This window comes from Anolis carolinensis, chromosome 1 (assembly GCF_035594765.1).
Source record: "Anolis carolinensis isolate JA03-04 chromosome 1, rAnoCar3.1.pri, whole genome shotgun sequence".
Lineage (NCBI taxonomy): Eukaryota > Metazoa > Chordata > Lepidosauria > Squamata > Dactyloidae > Anolis > Anolis carolinensis.
In genome coordinates, this window is record NC_085841.1 from 113,977,314 (window position 1) to 113,999,215 (window position 21,902).

At 44.9% G+C, this 21,902-nt stretch overlaps 1 protein-coding gene across 2 annotated transcripts in view; it reads left to right on the forward strand.

Moving 5' to 3' along the window:
• LOC100558840 (LYR motif-containing protein 2) overlaps positions 1-21,902 on the forward strand; it is a 140,510-nt gene that overhangs the window by 72,885 nt on the left and 45,723 nt on the right. For both annotated transcript variants that reach the window (XM_062980755.1, XM_062980757.1), the window contains exons 55-69: positions 299-419; positions 8,226-8,436; positions 8,827-9,049; positions 10,990-11,116; positions 12,080-12,247; positions 13,102-13,316; positions 13,560-13,947; positions 14,675-14,784; positions 15,168-15,861; positions 17,357-17,518; positions 18,157-18,430; positions 18,887-19,122; positions 20,847-20,942; positions 21,201-21,295; positions 21,410-21,534. In XM_062980755.1, coding sequence (XP_062836825.1) covers positions 299-419; positions 8,226-8,436; positions 8,827-9,049; positions 10,990-11,116; positions 12,080-12,247; positions 13,102-13,316; positions 13,560-13,947; positions 14,675-14,784; positions 15,168-15,861; positions 17,357-17,518; positions 18,157-18,430; positions 18,887-19,122; positions 20,847-20,942; positions 21,201-21,295; positions 21,410-21,534 — 3,245 coding nt within the window. The remainder of the gene's footprint in view (positions 1-298; positions 420-8,225; positions 8,437-8,826; positions 9,050-10,989; positions 11,117-12,079; positions 12,248-13,101; positions 13,317-13,559; positions 13,948-14,674; positions 14,785-15,167; positions 15,862-17,356; positions 17,519-18,156; positions 18,431-18,886; positions 19,123-20,846; positions 20,943-21,200; positions 21,296-21,409; positions 21,535-21,902) is intronic.

Here is a 21,902-nt window from a genome sequence, read left to right on the forward strand (position 1 = left end):
TTTAGCTACTCTGGAGAACCCACATTATCTCTTGCAAGATCAAATTGGCTAAATTGTAAAAATGAATAGGCATGTTGGCTGAAGTTGTAGGGGCAGGTATAATATTTCCACACAGAGATACTTGTTCATATGCTTGGTATTCTCCTGAAAATGGTTATGGCTTGGCATGTAATTTTATGATATCCACCTATTTACCAAATGTTAAGATTAATTGGTTTATCAAGATTCTACATGCATTGTGAAGTCTTTTTCTCTTGAATATCTGTATCAACATCTGATTCCTTCTCTCCATGTCAAGGCTTTCCAAGGATATTCAGTCCGTATCCCAGCAAATCCAGTCCTGTCTAGCCAGTTCTGCTGGTATGAATGTCTGTATTAAGAAGTTGCAAAAATCGTCCAGAAAGCCTTTTCCTTTCAAGGTATGATATATTGCTGAATTCTACTGAGTTTTTAAAAAGAATGTTAGAAGGATGTTACACTGCTACTCTTCAACAATACTTTAGAGAAAGTTGTGCCAGTGTAACAAACATTCATAATTGGATACCAAAGTATTTAAAAGTTTCTTCAGCTGTTTACTCCTCATGGTGTCTGTGGAATGCACACATATTGGTAATTCCCTGCACGTGTGCAGCCTGATCGGAACTTCAAACAGCTGAGTCTAGTTTGGCTATAGCCCCACCCACCTTCCCCCAAAGGTATATAGCCTCAGGTGGGGATATAGCCCCCGTTCCTTTTTTTGCCGCCGCAGCAGCGTTGAGGAACTTTGTTTAGTTTGGCTTCTCGGTTAGACAATTGTGGCTCAGGCCCAGTTAGCCGCTATGGCTCTTAAATTTAAGAAATGCTTGGGGTGCGGAGGGAATCTCCCGGACTCGGATGGCCATGAGAAGTGCCTTCTTTGTCTGGGAGAGTCGCACTCCACGAAGACCTGCCGAGTATGCTGGGCGTTTACGCCCCAGGCCTGGAAAAACAGGGAGGCTCGGTTGAAGGCGCTCTTATATGAGTGCGCGCTGTTCCCGGTGCAGCCGGGGAAGCGGCAATTGCCTTCAGCCTCTCAAGCCGCCCCCCCAGCTAAGCCGACCGCTTACCTCTCCACGGGCTCCCTCCTCCAGGCGGCCGCGCTCCCCATCTCCGCAGCAGCCGCATTCCCCCCAGCCCTCGGGGGAGGAACGCAGCCGCAAGAAGAAGAAGAGACGCAGGGACGCTGAGGGTTCAGCGCCTGCAACCATGCGGCCGGCGCCGGAAGGAGGAGCATCCGGGTCTTCACAGGCCCCGCCCACCGCAGCGCAGAAGCCGCATGAGGCCGACCGGGCCACGCCAGGGACGTCTGGCCTTCAGGCGGGTGCGGCCCCCCTCCCCGAAGCGGAGGCGGGCCCCCGCGACGAAGCTCATGCCAGGGAACCGGAGCCCTGGGTTCAGCGGCAGTCGGCCGCCGCCGCGGGATCGCGGGTCTGGGGTGAGCAGCAGCTATCCCCCCTTCGCCAAGGCCCGAGCGCGGCCCACTCGGCGTGTAGGCCATCGCCTCCGCCTTCCTTGTTCCAGTCAAGGAGCCCGTCCCAGGCCGGGCTCCCGCAGTCTTGCTTCCCCTCTGGGGTGGGAGACAGAGTCTGGCAGCCTGGTGACATGGCACGGCGACTCCCTGTACCGGGGCTACCAGGGCCGTGAGGATTTTGTTCACCGCTCGCCTGGAGGCCGTGCCTACGTCTTTGGGCCTGTCCTCATTCCGGAGAACCAGACTGCCCAGCCGCCGGTCCTCTCCCTTCAGGGTGGCCCGGCACCGCTGCAAGCCCCCTCTGCCGAGGCGGGCGTGGGCGCCCCAGGCTTAGACTGTATGTCTGTCTCTGGATCTCAAACTCCCTATTCTCTAAGGGAACAGGATGAGGAGGCACACGTGGGAACGCCTGTAGCGGCGGATGCTGCTTCTCTTGCAGCCTTACTGTCACGTCTTACAAAAGCTCTTAAGGTCCCGGTCGCCCCTCCCCAAACACCGGTGGAAGACTTCTTGTTCCCTTCTGACCAACAGCAACAGGCCCCGCTCCCACCCACAGTGCTGCCGGCCATTCCTTACATTCTACAACTTACCAAAACTCTGGATGTGGCACCCCCATCTGTAGCCCCAGTATCCAGAAGGAATGAGCTGCTTTACAAGGTTGATTTGGCGTCAGCTCCCTGGGTTGCTAAACCGCCACAGCCCAACACCATTGTAGCGGATATGACTCGGAGAAGGGGGTCTCGGTCTCAAACTTCACCTGCGGATAAGGAGGGAAAGAAGCTGGAGGGCCTTGGTAGGAAGGTTCACACTGGCGCAGCCTTCGTTACGCGCCTAGCTCATTACGGCGCTTATATGTCGTCATACCAAGAATACCTCTGGAAAGGTATGGGTACCTATGTGGCTTCTCTCCCTCAGGAGCATCAGGCCTATGCTTCAGCACTACATCAGGAAGCCCTGCTACTGTCTAGAGCGCAAAAGGACATGGCTAAACATACGGCAGACACCGCCGGCTGAATGTTTGCCACCTCGACTGCAATCCGGCGCCACGCTTGGCTGCGGGCGTCAACCTTGTCGGAGGAGGGCGACCTTGTCGGAGGAGGAGAATCTTCCTGCACACAACACTGGCCTTTTCAATCCAGAGACGGATGAGAAGTTGAAGCATAAACAGGAGGTTAGGCAGGCAGCCAACAAATATGGCTATACCACCCAGAGATACCAAGGCCGCAGCAGATGGCCGCCCTCGAGTACCTACACTCGTAGGCCCTACAATGTGAGCACCAGGCCTTTTCTGCAGGCATCGTCATCTCAAGCAAATCGCCAACCTCTGCAGTCCCGGCCCCGGCAGCAGGGTAGGGGACGCTTCCAATCCCAATCTAGGCGGCGTGTTTAACGCCACCCGGTCACCCTTTGAGGCGCCCGCCACACACTTGGTGACGGTTTCTCCCCCGCACGGTGGTGATTTTTCCTTTTCTTTTTCCCTTAGCAACCTTACGACGCTAGAGGAGCGTCAGGCCCTGCCAGGGGTGCATTTTAAGTTTGGGTCACGCCTGCAGGAGTTTTTTTTCGGCGTGGGCCGCCATTACCATGGATAGGTGGGTTTTGGATGTAGTCCGGAATGGCTACACAATTGATTTCCATACTCGGCCGGTTACAGGCCATGTTAGGGCCACCCTGCCATCGGAAGTTTTATGGCAAGAGGTGCGCACTTTGTTAGATAAAGGGGCAGTGGTCCCCTTGCACCCCAGTTCTTTTTCTAGGGCGTTCTTTTCTAAGTACTTTTCAGTTTCAAAGAAGGGCGGAGGTCAGCGCCCTATTTTGGATTTGAGAGCTCTCAACACTTATATCTGGGCACCCACCTTTCGGATGGTAACTCTTGCGACCATTCTCCCTCTCCTCCCGGAGGGGGCGTGGTTCGCGACGATTGACCTCCGGGATGCTTATTTCCATATCGCGATAGCTTCGCGACATCATCGTTTTTTATCTTTTATGATCGGCGGTAGCGCATTTTCTTTCCGCATCCTCCTCTTCGGGATCTCCACGGCTCCCCGGGTATTCACGAAGGTGATGGCGGCGGTGGCGGCACACCTGAGGACCCAGGCGGTCACGGTGTTCCCATACATCGATGACTGGCTGCTGGTCGCGGGGTCCCGCCACCGCCTCCTACGCGATATTAGCTTCACTCTTTCGCTTCTCCAGAGACTGGGGCTAGTGGTGAATCACACAAAATCCAACCTCCAGCCGTTGCTCTTCTCGACTCGACCTCCCGGAGAGCATACTTACCAGAGGAGCGCTTTCTCGCACTTCACTCATCACTGTTGCAGATAAGACACCAGCCCTTGGTGCGGGCAGACCACATCCAGTCTGCGCTGGGCTATATGGCATCAACAACGTCAGTCACCCCCGTTGGCCCGCCTTCGGATGCGGCCCCTTCAGTCTTGGTTTCTCCGGAGCTTCAGGCCGCTGCGAGACGAACCCTCCACTCTGCTCGCTCTGCCTCCGCACGTCCGCCACTCCCTGCTCTGGTGGATGTCCAGGACAAACGCTTGCAAGGGCATGCCCTTCCGTGTTCGGGACCCATCCCGTACCATCACGACAGACGGCTCTCCCTTCGGGTGGGGCGCCCATACCGGACGCCTCGCCGTGCGCGGCCAGTGGACACCGGCCGAGCACAGGCGACATATCAACCTGCTGGAGCTCCTTGCCCTGTACAAGGCCCTGCAGAACTTTCAAGACATCCTGAGGGGGCATGCAGTACAAGTTTGTACAGACAATACCACGGTGGTCTGGTATGTGAACAAGCAAGGGGGCACGAGGTCCCGCGCCCTACTGGCTCTCACGGTGATGATCTGGAACTGGTGTGTGGAGAACGCCATCCTGCTGTCTGCAGTACACCTGCCAGGACACTCCAACATCTTGGCCGACCACCTCAGCAGGACTCCGGGCACTGGCCACGAGTGGTCCCTTCACGACGACGAAGTGGCAGCAATATTTCATTGCTGGGGCCGTCCAGCCATAGACTTGTTCGCATCCCAGGACAATGCCAAGTGCGATCTCTTCTATGCCTGGGGGACGAAGCCGGCCGGGACGCGTTGCCTCGGGGACGCGTTCCTCTTTCGCTGGACAGGCCCTCTTCTGTACGCGTTTCCGCCCACTCCACTCCTATCCAGGGTAGTGTCCAAGCTGTATCACGACAAGGCGGACGCCATCGTGATAGCACCCTGGTGGCCTCGCCAGCCCTGGTTCCCCCTCTTGGCAGCCATGGCAGACGGACCCGCTAGCTGCGCCAACACCCCTCTTGTTGGACTTCCTCGCCTCCCTGGCGCACAGAGGCATGGCACTCTCCTCTGTCAAATGTTACCTAGCGGCGATTTCTGCCTATCGAAAGCGACGTGGCCTCACGTCTTGCTTCCATGGTCCAGCTTTTCCTGCAAGGCTATAAAAACACCTATCCACCTCCCGCCGCCCGCTTGGCAGCTCCGTCTTGTTCTCTCGGCGCTCACAAAGGCCCCATTTGAGCCTCTTGCCACAATCGACCTTGCCCACCTGTCGTGTAAAACAGCCTTCTTAGTGGCGATTACGACGGTGAGACGCGCCAGTGAACTCTGCGCTCTGCGCGTCGACGATCCTTACATGAGGTTCTATAAGGACAAAGTGGTGATGAGGACTGACATCGCCTTCCTTCCCAAGGTCGTTACCTTATTCCATTCGGCACAAGACATCGTGCTCCCGGCCTTTTTCCAACAGCCTGCTACTCCATTAGAACAGGCCCTTCGCCTGTTAGACGTCCGCAGGGCATTAGCATTCTACGTTGACCAAACAAGGGAGTACAGGAAGTCTCCTCGCCTCTTCTTGAAGTATAGGGCGGACGCGAAGGGGACCCCTGTGTCTCCACAGCGGCTATCGGCGTGGGTGGTCGCCACGATTAAACTCGCATACCAGATGGCAGGACAAGAGCTCCTCAGGGCTCAGGGGCCACTTCACGCGGGCCGTTGCGGCCTCCACAGCCTTTGGCCGCGGTGTACCATTGGAGGAAGTCTGCATGGCAGCGACCTGGTCTACACCACTTACCTTCGTGTCACACTACAAGGTGGATCTGCTGTCCAAACGCTAGGCGTCCTTCGGGAAAGCGGTGCTGTTCTCAGCAGTGGCATGATGCCCTCTGTCCTCGGTAAGTGGCTTGCTAATCTACCAATATGTGTGCATTCCACAGACACCATGAGGAGTAAAGTATGGTTGCTTACCTGTAACCGTGTTTCTCCGAATGGTGATCTGTGGAATCCACACATCCCCACCCATCCTCCCCGCTAACATCATGCCTCTCTCAACTGCCGCTACGGCGGTAGGGAACGGGGGCTATATCCCCACCTGAGGCTATATAGCTTCGGGGGAAGGTGGGTGGGGCTATAGCCAAACTAGACTCAGCTGTTTGAAGTTCCGATCAGGCTGCACACGTGCAGGGAATTACCAATATGTGTGGATTCCACAGATCACCATTCGGAGAAACACGGTTACAGGTAAGCAACCATACTTTACCATGAGTGGCTATGATTCAGTGAGAGGGCATATGTTGTCTCCTGGAGGTCACTTATTGAATCCTTGGCATTTTTGATATTGCTTGAAATGTCTAAAAGATTGAGCAGTAAACCTGTTCATTGTAAACACTTATACCTGACTGTATCCCCAATGAGTTGCCATACATATTAGTAAATAGTAGACATGTGTGCAAAATTCGTATTACTGTTTCTTACAGTTTCTTTCGTGTCTTACGTTTATTCGGAAGCATGAAGTGGGAAGCCCCCTCTCCATATGAAACTTAGCTCAACACAAAAGCCTGCTTTCATGTGGAACCGAAATTCCATGTATGCACTCTTCTTCTCTTTCTCCTCCTCCTCTCTCCCTTGTGCACACAATACCCCGCAGTCACTCACGGAAGTCGCAGCTGGGCAGCCCCACATCTGGACTTCGACATCAGGGCGGAAGGATCCACTGCCCCCTCTCCTTTCTGGGCATGTGTGTATGGTAGGGTGTGTGAGCTGGGACACGGCTGCAGGCAGGCACTGACAGGCATGCACGCATTTTCCAGGCCTGCCTGCGCCTTGCGACACACACACTCTTTTTCCGGGGAGAGTGTGTGTGGTGTGGGGGTGTACAGGTACTGACAGGTACACATGCGCTTCCTAGGCCTGCCTGCACCCTGTGACACACACACACTTTTTTTCAGGGAGAGTATGTGGGACTTGCAAGCAGGCCTGGAAAGCCTGTTCATGCCTGTCAGTGCCTGCCTGCAGCTCAGCGCCTGCACAGTGCACAGTCATACACACCATCACACACACATGCCCCGCTGCTCAGCACACTCTCCGAGTGGAAAAGAGAGAGGGCCAGTGGTTCCTTCTGCCCTGATAAAGCATGCTTGCTGATGTCCGGATGTGGGGCTGCCTGGACATGACTCCTGTGAATGAATGCAGGGCATTGCAGGCATGAGGCAGGGATGGAGGAGGAGGAAGAGAAGAAGTGCAGTGCCCACACACGAACGCGTCTGCCAGGCAGCCAAGCGCCTCAGGTATGGCAAGCACCCCCCCCCCCCCCCCGTCATAATTTTTGGGCCCCAAATGAAAGAACCAAAAACAACCCTCCCAATTTTGGGAGGCTTTCCAAAAATGGATCGGGATCCACAACGAAAGCCCAGAAACAAAACAGGACAAGCATTTACCCGAATGCACACCACTAGTAAATAGAGCAGTTAAGAACAATATTGTAATACCTCAGTCTCTCAAGAACCTTCTTGGTCAGTATCATAACCCTTGTCTTGTTCCCTTCAAACTTGGTTCTGTATTCCCAGAATTCCCTCCACTATTCCTATTATTGCCTATTCATCTTAGCTAACAACATCTTTAGTCCTGTCTTTGTCCCGAACAACATCATTGAACCTTTCACCTAATCACCTTACCCCAAATTTTGCATTTCTACGGTCCGTCCATAGGCACATCAAACTGTACATCTAATGAAGTACCAACTTTGTTCTCTCGGTTAGTCTCTATGATGCTACAAGATCTCTTTAAATGTTTTAAAGATGCGACAGAAGTCTTAAATAGTCCAAGGGAGCTTCCTGTGTTCTTGTTATCAACATTTCTAATTAATCAGGCATTCACATATTCTCAGAGAGCAGGTGGGGGGGTATGTTAGATGAGTAGGCATACATCCAGCTACACAAATAGTATTGGACATGCCCTCATTCTCCAACAAGAAAAAGGTTTGGGCTGCTTACACTATAAGTTTGAAGGGACAAATTTTCGTCGTTGCTTGCCTGCAGCACAGTTCCTAGCTATGCCATGACTATTAAGAAATGAATTACGATGGGCTATTATGATTGTTACTATTACTCTTATCTTGTTGTTCAAAATTTGAACAGTTTAGAGAACAGTCCAGTTAAAAAAAATACAAAAATCAACATTAAAATAGGTTTAAACAATGACAATAGTAGAATGCTTTGAAATATTTTAAAAGTTAAAATACCATTAAATAGAAAATAGTTAAAATCCAATACCCATCATTTTAATTCATTTAGAGGATGTCTCTTACTCTGTCTTGTTTCTCCCCACACATCAACCATTATGCAAAAATTCAGAATCAGTTCTGCTGTAGGCATTCTATGCAAATATTCTAGCAAAATAAGATAACAGTTCAGACTATTTATTATCACTGGCTTTCCCCCCTTACTATTCCTCAATATTTACAGGACAAGGAGGTAATAGAAACTGCCGCCCAACTGAGGAAACTTTCCAAAGCACTTAATGTCCTGGATTTGAGGCCTGTTGTTGTGGATGATCAATGTCAGAAGGAGATCCTTATTTTGAAAACAGTTACCACAGAGTGGAAGATGAAATCTTTGCTACTTCAAGCTCAAGGCCTGGTTCTCAGAGCCAATCATCTAAAGGACATTTGTTCAGGTAAAACACATAGAATCATAGAATCATAGAATAGTAGAGTTGGAAAGAGACCTCATGGGCCATCCAGTCCAACCCCCTGCCAAGAAGCAGGAAATCGCATTCAAAGCACCCCCGACAGATGGCCATCCAGCCTCTGCTTAAAAGCCTCCAAAGAAGGAGCCTCCACCACAGTCCGGGGGAGAGAGTTCCACACTTCTTGTATTTGACAGTCTGTACTAAAAGGAATGTTGTAAAAGCATCAATACTACTAAATGTTTTAAAAAACAACAAATAGGGAATAGTATATTTTCTATCAACTTTTGCTGTAGTGTTTCTTTCCCCAAATACTTGTCAATCATTTTGAATTTATTTGATGATAAAATTCTAGTTGAAGTCCTTTATTTATTACAGGTGAATTGCAGGCTTTGGTGAATCACCAGCATTCAAAACTGAAGGAAGTAGGAATCTTGGTTGAGCCTTCAGGAGGAAACCCTGCTGTGGGCAAAGAGGTGGATCCTGCACTGCTAACTCAACTCTCCAACCGGGTGCAGCTCTGGCCTGCCATGGAGTATCTAGCTGTTTTATGGCAGTACAAGCTGACCTCTAAGTGTATGGATCAGGTATACTTACAAAGGTAAGGGAATTTTTTCTGAGGACACATAAACCTTCCTTAGTTCTATAAAAATATATGTATATCTTGAATCTTTGCCGTATATATGTTGTGCTCTGCCCTGAGTCCCCTTTGGGGTGAGAAGGGTGGAATATAAATGCTTTAAATAAACAAACAAACAAATAAATAAATGGTCAGCCCTCCACATTCACTGTGGTTAGGGGCTCAGGACCCCACACAAAAGTGAAAAACTGCAAATAATAAAATTGCTATATTTTTACTTGGGAAAACTCTCTCTAGGAATCCCTAGTTTTCCAGCATGATTCTATGGTCATGTTCTGCTAGATTGTCCTGAAGAACCTACAAATTTCGAGCAAGCTGTTCTCTTTGGAGTCTCTAGGTTCTCTAGCATGACTCTGATCAATTTTCAGCAGAAGTTGTCGAGAAGCAGAATCAGAAGGGAATCACACTGGAGGGCTATACCTCACAGTTGCTCCTTGTATTAAAGATATCTTCTACCCTCCTCTGTTGTACCGAAATATAATATTAATAACAACAACAATGATTTACCAATAATAATAACAACAGTTTTATTTCTTACCCACCTTGAGGCGTAAGGAAGATCAGGATCTACTGTTAAATTGTTAGGTGGTTTTCAATGGAGGGTTTCTGACAGTTGTTTAGCTGTGTGGCTAAATATAGAAAATATGAGAGTGGACTTTGTTTTTTAAGGATTATGGGCTTAGGTGAGTTCTCTGGAGTAAATTCTCAGATGTTAGAAAGTGTATAAACGTCATCCTACCTGGCAAAGCTGTTTCCTGTGTATATATTCTCCACGTGAGCCATGATCCCTAGCTCGCTCTATACTCTCCTTGATTCATTTCCAAGAACAGAGTGCCCTCACTGAGATATCCATGCTCAGCAGCTTCTGTTCACTAACAACATCGGCAAACTCGTAAAGTTGGAAAAGACCACAAGAGCCATCCAGTCCAACTCCCTGCCATGTAGGAACACACAATCAAAGCATCCTTGACAGATGACCATCCAGCCTCTGCTTAAAAGAGTGAAGGAGACTCCACCACGCTCTGAAGCAGCATATTCCACTGTTGAATAGCTCTTGCTGTCAGGAAGTTCTTCCTAATGTTTAGGTGGATTTTTTTCCTGCGATTTGAATCTGTTGCTCGATATCCTGGTTTCCAAAGCAGCAGAAAACAATCTTGCCTCCTTGTCAATGTGACATCCTTCCAAATATTTAAACAAAGCTATCATGTCTCCTCTCAGCCTTCTTTTCTCCAGGCTAAACATACCAGTTCCCTAATGTACTCCTCATGGGACATGGTTTCCAGACCTTTGATCATTTTGGTCACCCTCCTCTGGACACATTCCAAGTTGTCAGTATTGTTCTTGAATTATGGTGCCCAGAACTGGACCCAGGGTTATTCCAGGTGAGGTCTGACCAAAGCAAAGTAGAGTGGGGCTATACTACTATTGATGCAGCCTAGAATCTTACTGGCTTTTCTAGCTGCCACATTACATGTTGACTCATGTTCAGCTTGTGGTCTACTAAGGCTCCTAGATCCCTTTCCCATGCAAAATCTTCAAGCCAAACTTTCAATAACTCCTTTCACTCAGACACATTTTCAGACACTCACTTCAGCCCGCTTTTCCCTTCTCTTGTTTTTCTGCCTCGGTGCAGGTAGCAAAAATAGCTCTTTCAAAACTGCCAAAAGCCCTAGTTGGCAGGAAGGCAGTGTCTTCTCTGTGCTAAATGGACTGCAAACAGTATTTTGACAACTGCATTTTTGCCTGATTGAGAATGATGTCAAAACGGGATTATGAGGACCTCCTTGAATTTGGACGTGAAACTTGTGGTTTTGCTTTTATTACTGTTATAACTTGGTCTGTCCTTACTGCCTATGGACTATCAGTCAATGCTCAGTTTCAGCTTGCTCTTTTTTTTTCAGGAAAGGCAACAACCAACAGTTAAGCATACATTCCGAAATAAAGCAATTTCTTGCTTTTTGCCTTAAATTGACACCAGCTACCTCTCAACATCTTCACGGACTATATTACGTGTTGGATCTGTGTCAGGTAAAAATAATGGTTTGTTTTCATTTTAGTAGAATTTCAACTGCTTATTTTCTTTAGCAAGCAGCAATATTCACTTCCTCGTGTTCTTACATAAAAAATTGTTATTTAAGCTTCCCTTTTTGTGATGGAGAAGCTATTTGTTTAACTAGAATCTAAGACGACTCTAAAAAAACATTCATAGCAAATGAAGGAATGGCTCTTCCATTTTTTTCTTTTTTTGAGTAGGCATCCTCGCATATGGCTTTCTTACTCCCAGTAGATTGTTGTTTGGAGATTATGTCTGTTCTTATCTGTTAAGAAGCATGTGGAAGTGTTTGTAAATTTTTAACAACTACGAAAAGTTTCATTTTCAAGTTGTGTAGGTTGCTGTTGGCTCTCATGCCCTCCTTTCCTTCCCTTCTCTCTGTGACCCCATCCCCCATCTAGGTAAAGAGTGGGTAACTGTGATTCTCTAGTTTTTCAGCTTTGTTTCCCATAAATCATCCTCATTTGTTATGCTGCTTAAGAGTGATACAAATCATAAGCCAAAAGCTGGGGGCTCACAGTTCCCCATTGGGTAGCTTCAATACATTGCATATACTGAATAATTTGTAAGCCAACTTCAGTCCCAGTATTGGGATAAAGACAGAAGGTAAATGAATTAATAATAAAAACAAGAAGAATTCCGAGTATACCTTAAATGTGCTAAAGTTATTTCTGTCACACCTGACTCTTCTCTCCCATTTATTCCTTGTCCAAATAATTTGCAGTAACTCACCATGAAATACATTAAAGAGCACCTTTCCTTTTCTTTCCTGTCCATATTTGCTGCATGGGACTGAGAGATTTCTTTTGATTTTTGAGTTAACCTTTGATAATAACCTAATAACCAATATAGCAACCCTTAAGAAACAAAGTAAACATTTTATTATAACAAGTTTTTAATGAAGAATTCTAATAACTCTTATGTTTTCCATACTATAGGTCTCTACAGAGGAAATTTCTCTCTTGTGGTCAGAACTGGTGAGCGGGGCTTTAGTAGCATTCTGGAACAGTACTGTAACATCAAATCCAGAACGTTGGCTTTCTTGGCAGCCACTATCGAAGGCAGAAGAGAAGAGGCCCAAATCTCTCATGGACAAGTCTCTTACGGTTTGTGTAGAAAATGTAGCATTTTAAAACTTTGGTCTAGGCCTGTAGTTTATATAGTGTTTTGATAGGTAGATAGATAGATAGATAGATAGATAGATAGATAGATAGATAGATAGACAGATCTGTCAAACATGGGCAAACTTTTTGACCAACATAAACTTAACAGTATTTCAGTGGAAGACTCCAGGGGCCAACCAGTTCAGCCCCCTTCTGCCATGCAGGAAAAGCACAATCAATGCACCCACTGAGCGGTGGGAGATAAATGGTGTTTTGGAAGCAAGGAAGGCGGTAGGGGGAGGATTTGGGTGGCAAGGAAAGTAAGGAAAAGGGGTTTTGGTGGCAAGGGAAGCGAGGGGAAAAGGCTTCTAAGAGTGAGGGAGGAAAGGAAAAAAGGCTTTTAGGGTGAGGGAAGCTGGGGGAAAAGTCTTTTGAGGTGAGCGAAACAAGAAAAAAAGGGTTTTGGAAGCAAGGAGGGAGGAGCAGGAAAGAGGAGAAATGGCCCTCAACTCCTCTAATTGCCGACTCCTGGCTTATAGGATCTACACGGCACTGATACCTGCCCAAACACTAACATATGACAGAGATGCACTTCTCTGTGTTCCACTTTAAGGAGCCCCAAAGCACAGAAAAACAGGGTCTGTGGGCTTTGAAGGCTGCAAAAGAGAGGCTTCCAGACCGTATAGTACCCTGTTTAGACTTCAGTGTTCTTCAGGTGGTTCTGAGTTCTTTTGAATAACATGTTTTCTGAAATGTCCCAGCTTCTTAAGATCATTGGCATACTATTTTTAAAAAATTAAAGTGTGGAGGATGCTTTCCTATACTTTAAATGTACATTTTTATCTTTGTTAATTTAGGGTGTGGGTATTTTGAGTCGAGCAGTCTTCTCCAAGTGCCTCTCTGAAATTCTAACTAGCAGCAGCAAGTGGAACCAGTGGGATGTGAGCGGCCTCCCTGTTCTTTCTGCCTCCAATGTAACGCTAGGCGAGTGGCTGGAGAGAGCACATCAGCTGCAGGAAGTCAGCACAGTTCTCTGGACAAACCTGGCCTTTTCTTCCCAGGCTGATTATAGGTATGAAACAAGGTCTGCTTTCATACACCTGCCTGCTAAAGCCATTTTAAAAAAGATTCTTCATAACCAAACTTAATGGCTAAATTTAAAATAGTATGTTTGAAAATGGGATTCCTAATGCTCAGGTTCTCCAAGGTAGGGTTGGCCTCTTGGTGTGGCCATGACGTAATCTACACATGCTGCGTGATAATCCTAGGACGGATCCCTTGAGATTGAAATGTCCCTTGCTTTTTCTCCTTTCAGGTCAATAGAGTCCAAACTCCAATGTGCAATATTACATAGACTGCTTTTGGCTCTTAAAGACCGACTTTCAACAGAACTGCAAGAGGAATATTTCCAAAATTGTGTCAGGCTTTCTAGCAAAGATCCAGTGGCGTTTCAGTATGTTTGCAAAGTACTCAGGGATGTAGCTACTCGGGACATTCTGCCTGAACAGCTTCTCTGTCTTTGGCTGACTTGTTTACAGCAGGTCTTTGGGAGGGAAGGAGGAGCCCAGAACTTGCCTGAAACCGTTCAGGGAGGCTGTATTTGGGTAAACTTGGGCCTTCTGCAGATCCACCTGTGGGTTCCACAAACTCACTTTGATCCTGCAGCAAAAAGAGAATACAAACTCAAGTATGCCGAAGAAGAGGTGAGTGCATTGCATTTTTCTTATTTTCTTGTCCACGACAATAGGATTTATACATGCTGCTAATGTTTCAAAGTGTCAGAAGTTGATAAACTGCAGCCACAGTTGAATTCAATAAATACATGATAAGGTGTCATTAGAAGTATTCCATATAGAAAGAAATAAACAATATTTCATATACAAAATGAACTGACTCATGTAATATGGTTTTGTGTTTTTGGCAATTAACGTGGTATCCTTTTGTCTGTATAAAGATATAAACAAATATTAAAATAAGACAAAGTTTTGGAAGCAGGATAGAGCCCTAGCTAAGATTTACCTTTTTTTTTTTTGCAAGAGGGATTGGTTTGGGAGGCCGGAACGTAAGGCATAATGGCTTCAGTTTTCTTTTGTTCTTTGCCCTCATCATCTGACAGTCAGTGATATATTAACTCTCCGCAGATTTTGGGAAAGATGCTCTTAGGATTACAGCTGTCAAGGCCAATTGGTATATTGTCTGGCGTAATCTGAGACATATAGTAAAATATATATATTTTCTGAGGTCTTTATCTATCATTAGAGATCCCCTCCCCTATCATGAGTATATAGCCTTACTAATGTGATGAAAACTTGTCAGAACAGGAATAACTTACAGAACGTGAGTACACCAAAATAATTCTTTTCTCCATTGGGATAATGGCAGATCTTTTAAGTTGACTCGACCCCTATCTATTTTGTCTCATGCCTTTAGTTACACCATCTAGAATGTGAATGGAAGACACACAGTCTGTCAACACAATTGAACACAGGGAAGGATCTTGAAGATGAAACTATCAGCAATCACTATCACCCACACATTAGGTAACTTTGTAATGTTTTCCTTCTTAATTTCATATATGAAGGAGTGGGACCAGTGTAGCCTGTTGGATCATGAGCTCAAATCCTGTCCTTGGATATTTACACTTGGTAGCCAGATTCTTGTTCTGTTCTCATTCTCAATATGCCATCTGAATGATAACAGAATGGAGGAATGTTTCTGTGATAACGTGGCTCTTTTGGTTCTGGTCCAGTTTGCAGAGGGTTTGAAAATATGCTTTTAAATAGTTTCATACCTATCCTTGTCTTCAAAAAATTAGGGAGGTGCTGTCTAGTTTTCATTAATGGATCATAAGTTTGCATTAAAGGTGTTTTCAGCACCTTTTAAGTCACTATTGACAGCCTAACCTATGACATGTACATCTTAGGTTGTTATGCCAAAGAATCCAGACGCTAAAGGATGAAATCGCCAGCCTTCACCGAAAGCAAGCCTTCAGACCACAAGTTCCTTCGTATGAGCTTTTGTATCAGGAAGTTCATCAGTATGCCAGCAGCATTGCTGAGATTTCAAAAGTCCAGGATCTCACAACACGCCTTTTGCAATTCCTCCACACAGATAAGTCCCAGTCTGTCCTACAAAATGTGCTGAATGAGGAGGCAGCTTGGCAGCAGTCGCACCATCAATTTAGGAAACATTTGGCAGAGGCGTACGCTGCTTTTCCTGATGTGGTTATTCCTCTACAAGCTGCCATTTTGCAGATGCAACATGGTATTAGGCTTCTGGCATCAGAAGTCCACAGGACAACTTTTACAAGTTTTGTCAGCCCAACGAAGCTCAGCACTCTTGTTGCTTCACTACTCTCCTTCCCCTCTGTTGGGAGCACCTTCCCTACTTATCTTTCCCAGGCAGAAGCTTTGTGCTCTCTGAACTCTCTGGACGTCCTTAAAGGCCTTAAGTCATTATCTCTTAAATACTCCAAAGAAGGATCTGACAGAGAGCAGATGGTGCATCTTACTCAGGATCAGCTGCTGGTGAATGCTTTGCTGTATCTCCATTGTCATGTTCTGTGCAAGGGAGAACTGGACCGTCAATCTCTGCAACTTTTCAGACATTTGTGTCAGGTACAGTTTCCTAACGCTAAAAATGTATTAATTTATTATCCCATATTTCTCCTTACACAGGACCTAAGGCACTTACAACATTAAAAAAAACCAGATGTAGTTTAAATACTAGTTTGAGTACCCGGCGATGCCCGTGTTATTTGAAAATGGACTTGTTAGTTTTTGGATGTTAGGTAATATCAGTTTGGTCATATGTATACGCTATTTCTTAGAGAAAAAAATGCAGTCTTTGCTTTTGTTTTTTATAAATGCTCCCATTAGTAAATGCCTAAGGATGTGAGTGAACTATAATTCCCCCAAAGTCTTGGGTCAACCTTCCCAAAACTGCCCCAGTATTCACAGTTGACCATGTTGGGTCTGTGTGCCAAGTTTGGTCCAGATCCGTCATAGGTGAGGTTCAGAGGGCTTACAGAATACAGGTGAACTATAGTTTCCAGAGTTAAAGGTCAATCACCCCCAAAGTCCACCAGTATTCCCAGTTGGCCATGTTTAATTTGCGTGTCGAGTTTGGTCCAGATCCATCATCAGATGGGTTCAGAGTTCTCTGAATACAAGTGAACTATAATTCCCTGTCGACCTTTCCACCCCCAGATTGAGATAGATGTCCTAATTATAGGGTTTTTGGACTGCAGCCCCCAGAATCCCCTAGATAGTTTGGTTCTGACTGTCATTGAAATAAGACTCTAGAACAGTCTATATCAGTGGTTCTCAACCTGTGGGTCCTCAGGTGTTTTGGCCTACAACTCCCAGAATTCCCAGCCACTTTACCAGCTGTTAGGATTTCAGCGAGTTGAAGGCCAAAACATCTGGGGACTCACAGGTTAAGAACCACATATCATCATCATCATCATTTAATTACTTATTAATCGCCCTCCATCCACGATGCTCTAGGCGATTTACAAGATAAAATTGTAAACGATAAAAATACATACATAAAAATATTAATAAAATTAACATAGATTAAAAGCTCTAGTAAAGAGCCAGGTCTTGAGTGCTAGGGTAAAAGGCCCTAACTCACGCATGGCTCTCATATGGGGCGGCAAGGCATTCCATAAGGCAGGGGCAGAAATAGAAAAAGCTCTGCGTCTGGTCCTTTCCAAGTGCACTTCTCTAGGACCCGGTACATAAAGTAAGTCTCGTTGGGATGGTCGTTGCGACCTCCGATGATGGGAGAAGGAGAGACAGTCCCTAAGGTACGATGGGCCCTGGCCATAAAGAGTTTTAAAGGTCAGAACTAGCATCTTATATAGACCAGGGTAATCAGTTGGAAGCCAATGCAGATGCTGCAGCACTGGTGTTATGTGGCATTTCATGGGTGTTCATGTATACATTTCATGTATGAATACAATTTATAGTACTTAGCTGTTATTTTCATATAGGAGGAATCGCAGACAACAACTTGTTGCAAAATAGGAATGAACTGTGACCTAGGTGGGATTTGTATGAATGAACCTGTTGGACCTTCTCAGTTCATGTAGCAGCTTTTATTTCTTAGGTAATTGTAAATGAATGGGATGAACAAGAGCGTCTGGCACAGGAGAAGGAGGAGGAAAAGAACAGCCTTTATAGGTACAGGAATAAAAGCCATGGAAGTGGACTCACTGAAGAGGAGGAGGAAGAGAGAGAGTTCAGGAGGAAATTCCCTCTTCATGAGAAGGTAGGCAGCTATTACTTTAAATTTAAGCTGTGCAGAGTAATGCTTTGGCAGGACTGCGTGCAGGAAACACATGGGTCCAAAGAAAATATAAACTCAGGGCAGTTTCCAACACATATAGCAAACATTCAGTGCCATCAAAACACATATAACAGATTAAATCAAAACATGACACATCACAGAAAATAAAACATTGCTATTACCAAATAGAAATTAACCAAAATAAAACTAGATAATCCTAATAGAAATAATCATGTATTATGAATGTAAACGGAATAAAAAAACAACTAAAAACTTATTAAGAAACAACTAACAGGCTGAGATCAATGTAGCTCATGTGTCTTGTCTAGTCTTTGATGTTATGAGAATTAATCTGTTTGCTATTAATCACAGTGTAAGGAAGATTCCTAAAAAGAAGTTAAGTACATTAGTATGGTATTGTAAATATAATGACCCAACGCTGCAAACAACTTCCTCTCCATGTAGCTACAGATGCGGCCCAGCAATTGAACAGGTGTCATTGGCAGATCTCATTTTATGTACAGATGAGCCTTAAAAAGCACAAGATTTGTTTTTGATCTTCAAGCACAACACCGCAAGGTGACATTTAACAATTATTTATATGTATATATGTGATTCAGGACTTTGAAGATATTACATCTGAGGCAAGCCTTGAGAGAAAAATGGAAATCGAAGATGGTTTGGAAAATGAAGAATCTCCTGGAAAACCACTCCTTTCCCATCACTCAATGAAAACAGTCATGACAATTCACCAGCAACTTTGCCTTCTCTTTGCACGATCTCTGTGGTATAGACAAAACCTGCCCACCCATCAGACTAAGCATAATTTGAATGCATTTCTTTCTTGTTACCAGACTGGTGCATCACTTTTGGCTCACTACTATCCTTTGATTGGTAAGACTTCCTTGTGTTTTCAAGTACACTGTGGTTCAGTACCTTCTTCCTTCGGGGAACAAGTTGACTTGTCTACCATAGGGCCATCTTAATCTACATTGAATTGCTGAATATTTTACACACCTGTTTCTTTTGGGCCTTCTGCTATTATGTGTTAAAACTGAGAGTGCGGCCCAGATGCTCTTATTCATCCACAGACCATTGCTGGTTTGCAAACCATTTGTTGTTGTTGCTCTGTGTTGAGTGTCCTGGAAGCTTTGTAAACACAATAATACTGTGACACAAATGAGGTTCTGGTCCTTGGTACACTGGGAGAAGACTTACATTGCATCATATAGCTTGAGACACACTGCAGATGGATACGTTCTAAGGGATGATGTTTCCCCCCTACAGTTCTGTTTGCTCTTTACCTACTGTCCCTTTTTGGTTTGCCTTTCTGCCTCACCCTGAATTTAGGTTCTGAAATGAATGACAACCTGCATGGCAGCCAGCTTCTAACTAGCACAATACTCCAAAATACACTTTTTGAAGAAGGTGCTTCAGAACTGGTTCTACAAACAGAAGGGCCATATGATTTCTATCATCATCCTAATGTTCAGCAAGTACGGCAGTGCCAACCTGTGCTTGAAAACTTCACAAAAGAAGTAAAAGGACTATTAAAAGAATGGCCTGAACACCCTGCTCTTGTCCAGGTAAGGCGCAGCCATAATCTTACCTCTTTGTTTCGAACATGCATGTTCAAAATTAGTTAAATCTATATATATAAATGAGTGATGGCATCACGGCGACCAACAAAACAACAAAACTACAGGTCCCCCAACCTCGAAATTTGACAACACAAGCCATCATCCACGCCTCTAAATTGATACAACAAAAAGAAAAGAAAAATAAAGTCCTAATTAGAGGAAAAGGAATAATTGTTTTTATCCAATTGCTGCCAGTTAGAGGACTTATCTCTGCCCACTTGGTCTCCTAGCAACCAACTCAGCCCAGGGGACAGGCAGATTTAGGCCTCAGGCCTCTTCCACAGATTATTACTATTATTATTATTATTATTATTATTATTATTATTATTATTATTATTATTGTGTTGCGGTCAACCATGAAAATAAATACAATCTGTCTCCCAAGTATTCAAAAACACTAAAATCTGAATATATAAAAATTAATGTGGTATAATAAAACAGAACAATACAATCTCTAAAATCAGAACACTAAATAAAGAACTACACTCTGAAAACGGGAATTCCACACAGGAAACAATCAGGGCCAGCTAACACCTCCCAACAAAGTATTCCCATCATCAAAGTCTGGCAAATCCTCGGTTTTCTCAGGGCCACAGACAGTAGAAGCACATAAAATATCGCAAAGAACACCACTCTGAAAACAAGGGAATTCCAGACAGGAAAGAATCAGGGCCAGCTAACACCTCCCACAAATGGAGATGAGCACCAACCCCCAGAGTCAGACATGACTGGACTTAATGTCAGGGGAAAACGTTTACCCTTTACCTTAACTACCACCTCAATACTTTATTTCCCATACCACCATACTTTGCCACAGCAACGCGTGGCTGGGCACAGCTAGTAACCATTATTCAATTTACATTTGCTTTCATAAATAGCCCCAGTATTACATGGGCAGTACTTTCCATAAATCCAGGAGTATTCTTGAGTTGCTTACATTTGATAGTTGAGTAATTTATTCTTGATAGATGGAAAAATTAGTTGTGCATGTATATGTAGATTATATTTTAAATTGTATTACTAATCTGGAGTTATTACTCCGTATTTACTCGAATCTAGTGTGCCATCGAATGTGATGCACACCTTAATTTTCAAAACCCTGAAACCAAAAACATATTTACTGGCAAATGAAATGTGCAGCTGCAAAAAGTGCACTCTTTGAAATTTGAATGTTTAACCACTATAATTGCCACTCAGTGACTCTTGACCCAGACCCACCCATCCCCATGTACCAGGCAGCATCTTCTGTGATTGACGGGGTTTGTTCCCCTGTCACTCGGAAAGCAGCTCCTTGAGCAGAATTGTCATAATTCCCTCTCACTCCAGAGGCCATTCATGTGGGAAGGGTTGGAAACATCAGTCTTTGGTTTGCTGATTAACAAGGGAGCAGATCCTTATTGTTTGCAGCTGCCACTACCTGGTAAGTGGGGAATGCAGACTTTCATGCTCCCTATATTGCCCCTAAATTAGAGAATGTGTGTGCATCATGAATATAAAATAATTACATAAAAGCACAACATTAGGTTGTGCCTTTGCAACTGCTCAGGTATATTCCGCCTGTGTGTTATTGAGGATTTTTAAAAAAAAACAATCAAAAAAACACCTCTTGGGAATAGTTCTTTGGAAAGCAACAGCCAGATATATTGTGATCTTCTGTTTTCATTTCACAGATCCTGGTTGTGATAGATAGAATCTGTAGTTTTCCACTCTCCAGCCCTCTCTCAAAGTTCCTCAATGGCCTTGAGATTTTGTTGGCTAAGTCTCAGGTCAGTAGCGCATTTACTTCTGTGTGTATGCATACATATGTGCATGCATTTCTTGCAAACTCCATAAATATTGATGGTTCACCTGTATTTTAATAAATAGATTTACTGATAATAATTCTGCTACTATGTATATACAACAAAAGCAATAACATTGGCAATTTGAAGCATAGATAACTGCCATGAAAAGTTTTTTCATCATCCTGCCTTGTTGCTCTGCAATGTATCCTCTTGTGTAAAAGGTATCCCTCTCCCTTCTAGGACTGGGAGGAGAATGCTAGTCGTTCAGTGTCTCTGAGGAAACACCTTGATTTGGTCACTCAGCTGATCTTCCAGTGGCGTAAACTAGAACTGAGGTTTGCATCATCAGCTCCATTTGGGCTGAGTATTGGGGGACTTATTGGGAGAATGAACCAAAGCATTGAGACAAAAGTGATTCATTCATTTCTCCTTATTCTCTCAATTGCCAGCTGTTGGTCTGCTAGCCTGGACAACACAATGAAACATCATTCAGAAAAATCAATGAAACACTGGTTTTCAGTCTATCAGATGATTGAGAAATATAGACAGGAACAAACAGAGAAGAAAACTGAAGGTAACCTGAATGGTGTTGTATAAGGAGGAGGAATAAGTCTCCCTTGAAGTAAAAGTGCACACAACTAAGGAAATGTTTTCTTTATGACTTGACCAAGTTTCCCAACATACCATATGTGCTCCATAATATAGATTCTTTTAGGATCTTTTGTTAAGTTTGAAAATGTTATAGTATACGCCCAAGTAGAGTCAAGCATAATGCTCATCTCCCTATGTTAACATTTTGAGATCTTTGTATTGACACCAGCATATTCTTTTGTTTGCTGTTAGTTTCACACCAAAGGTGGTACATCTACTTTGTCTGCTATATGTTCAAGTAGCTATGAATATTTTTGTTTGCCCGGGTCAAACCTAATACAGACAACTTTG